Raw genomic sequence first — 1487 nt, 5'->3', positions numbered from 1 at the left:
CGTTTCTAAGTTTGACTTGCCGAAAGTTGCTCTAATTAAGACGACGAGATGGGGAACGCACTGACCGTCGACGTGGTCGGCCCGATCGTGAGCGACGATCCCCTGCTAAATGTACACGTGGCAAATTATGTGATGAATGACGCAATGTGAATCTTATGATTATCGTGTTTTTAATAGGAATATAAAGCAGGTTAGAGCGAGTGTGAGGGCGAGACTTGCAAGGTTTAACTGTCTTCTTTTTCTCTAGCAACATTGGATGATTTTCGTGATGCGAAGGAGAACTTTGAAACCTTGCAAGGAACTTTAGGAGACAAGATGACTGTCAATCCAGAAGAGTTTGATGACATCTTCTCACTCATTTGTCAAGATTCACTCGAACATTTTGCACTTTTCGACTCGTGGGAAGTCGGCAAGGCAAGTCAACTATTTCTTTCCTTATCAAAAACTTAAAATCTTATAGTTTTTCTTATTTAAAATCAGGTGGATGTGACGGAAGTGTTTGCTGTGATCATCGTGTACTGTAACGCGACGATGGAGGAGAAAGTCCCATTTCTATTTGATCTCTTCGATTTCGACCATTCCAAGATGATATCACAAGACGAACTGGTTCTACTGATGCTTTGCACGACTAGAGGGCTCTGTAAAGTGGTCGGTAAGCCCAGACCAGCTACAGACAGTCTTGAAGTCCTTGCTACTGACGCTTTCTCGCGCATTGATCGGGATCAGAATGGCAGAATTTCACTTGACGAACTTTCTGAGTGGATAGTACACGAGCGAACAGTGATGACTTATCTTGCAAAATTCGCGAATACTCGAGTAATTTACGAGAACCAAGTGCAGTACGACTTGATGCTGAAGGAACTATCTACTGCATTCCTGAATTTTGCCGAACCGGAAAAAGATAAACTGAAATTCCAGTGCTTCGAAGAGATCTGTGAGGAAATGATCCAGCGCTACTTCCCCGCAGCTGGGAAACACGAAATCAATTTCTTACTGCAGACAATGAAGGAAACTATGAAAAATACGCGGTCACTCGTAAAATACGGAGAAAGCAACGTTTCAGACAATGCGATCTCCATGGACGCGTTCTTTCTCGTTCTTTCACCATTTATCGCGTTCCTCGCTGCTGATGATGATGGAGAAGACTCGATCAATATCAAAGAACTAAAAATTCTGCTTTGGCTTATGTTTGGGTCGGAACCGAGCTCAAAAATGGTCGAGAATTTCATAAACGCGTTGGATAGCAACCACGACGGCGCTCTCAACGCGATGGAGTGGGTCTCGTATGCTCTTGAGACCAATAAACAGACCGGAAGCCAGTCATTCGTCAACCAGATTCATCTCCTCTTCGCGACGTCGTACGTCAACGGAGACGCCATTTTGACTCTACCAGAACTTCAACGGTGGTCTGATCCTCTATTTTTCACAGACCAATTTAAAACCTGTAAACACGCCGTCTAAACCAGAATCGGGCCCTGGGGAAGAAA

At 44.1% G+C, this 1487-nt stretch overlaps 1 protein-coding gene across 1 annotated transcript; it reads left to right on the top strand.

Moving 5' to 3' along the window:
* Positions 1 to 315: 315 nt before the first annotated feature.
* On the top strand, positions 316 to 1412 carry PITG_20435 (EF hand containing protein, putative; the record flags this gene model as incomplete). The annotated part of the gene is made up of 3 exons (XM_002895577.1): positions 316 to 418; positions 497 to 1319; positions 1373 to 1412. The coding sequence occupies 3 exons, from the start codon at positions 316 to 318 to the stop codon at positions 1410 to 1412; spliced, it is 966 nt and encodes a 321-aa protein (XP_002895623.1).
* Positions 1413 to 1487: the final 75 nt, after the last annotated feature.

Source organism: Phytophthora infestans, genomic scaffold (assembly GCF_000142945.1).
Source record: "Phytophthora infestans T30-4 supercont1.154 genomic scaffold, whole genome shotgun sequence".
NCBI classification, from domain to species: Eukaryota; Oomycota; class Peronosporomycetes; order Peronosporales; family Peronosporaceae; genus Phytophthora; species Phytophthora infestans.
Note: the sequence above shows the minus strand (reverse complement) of the source record. Positions and strands in the feature narration are given on the sequence as shown.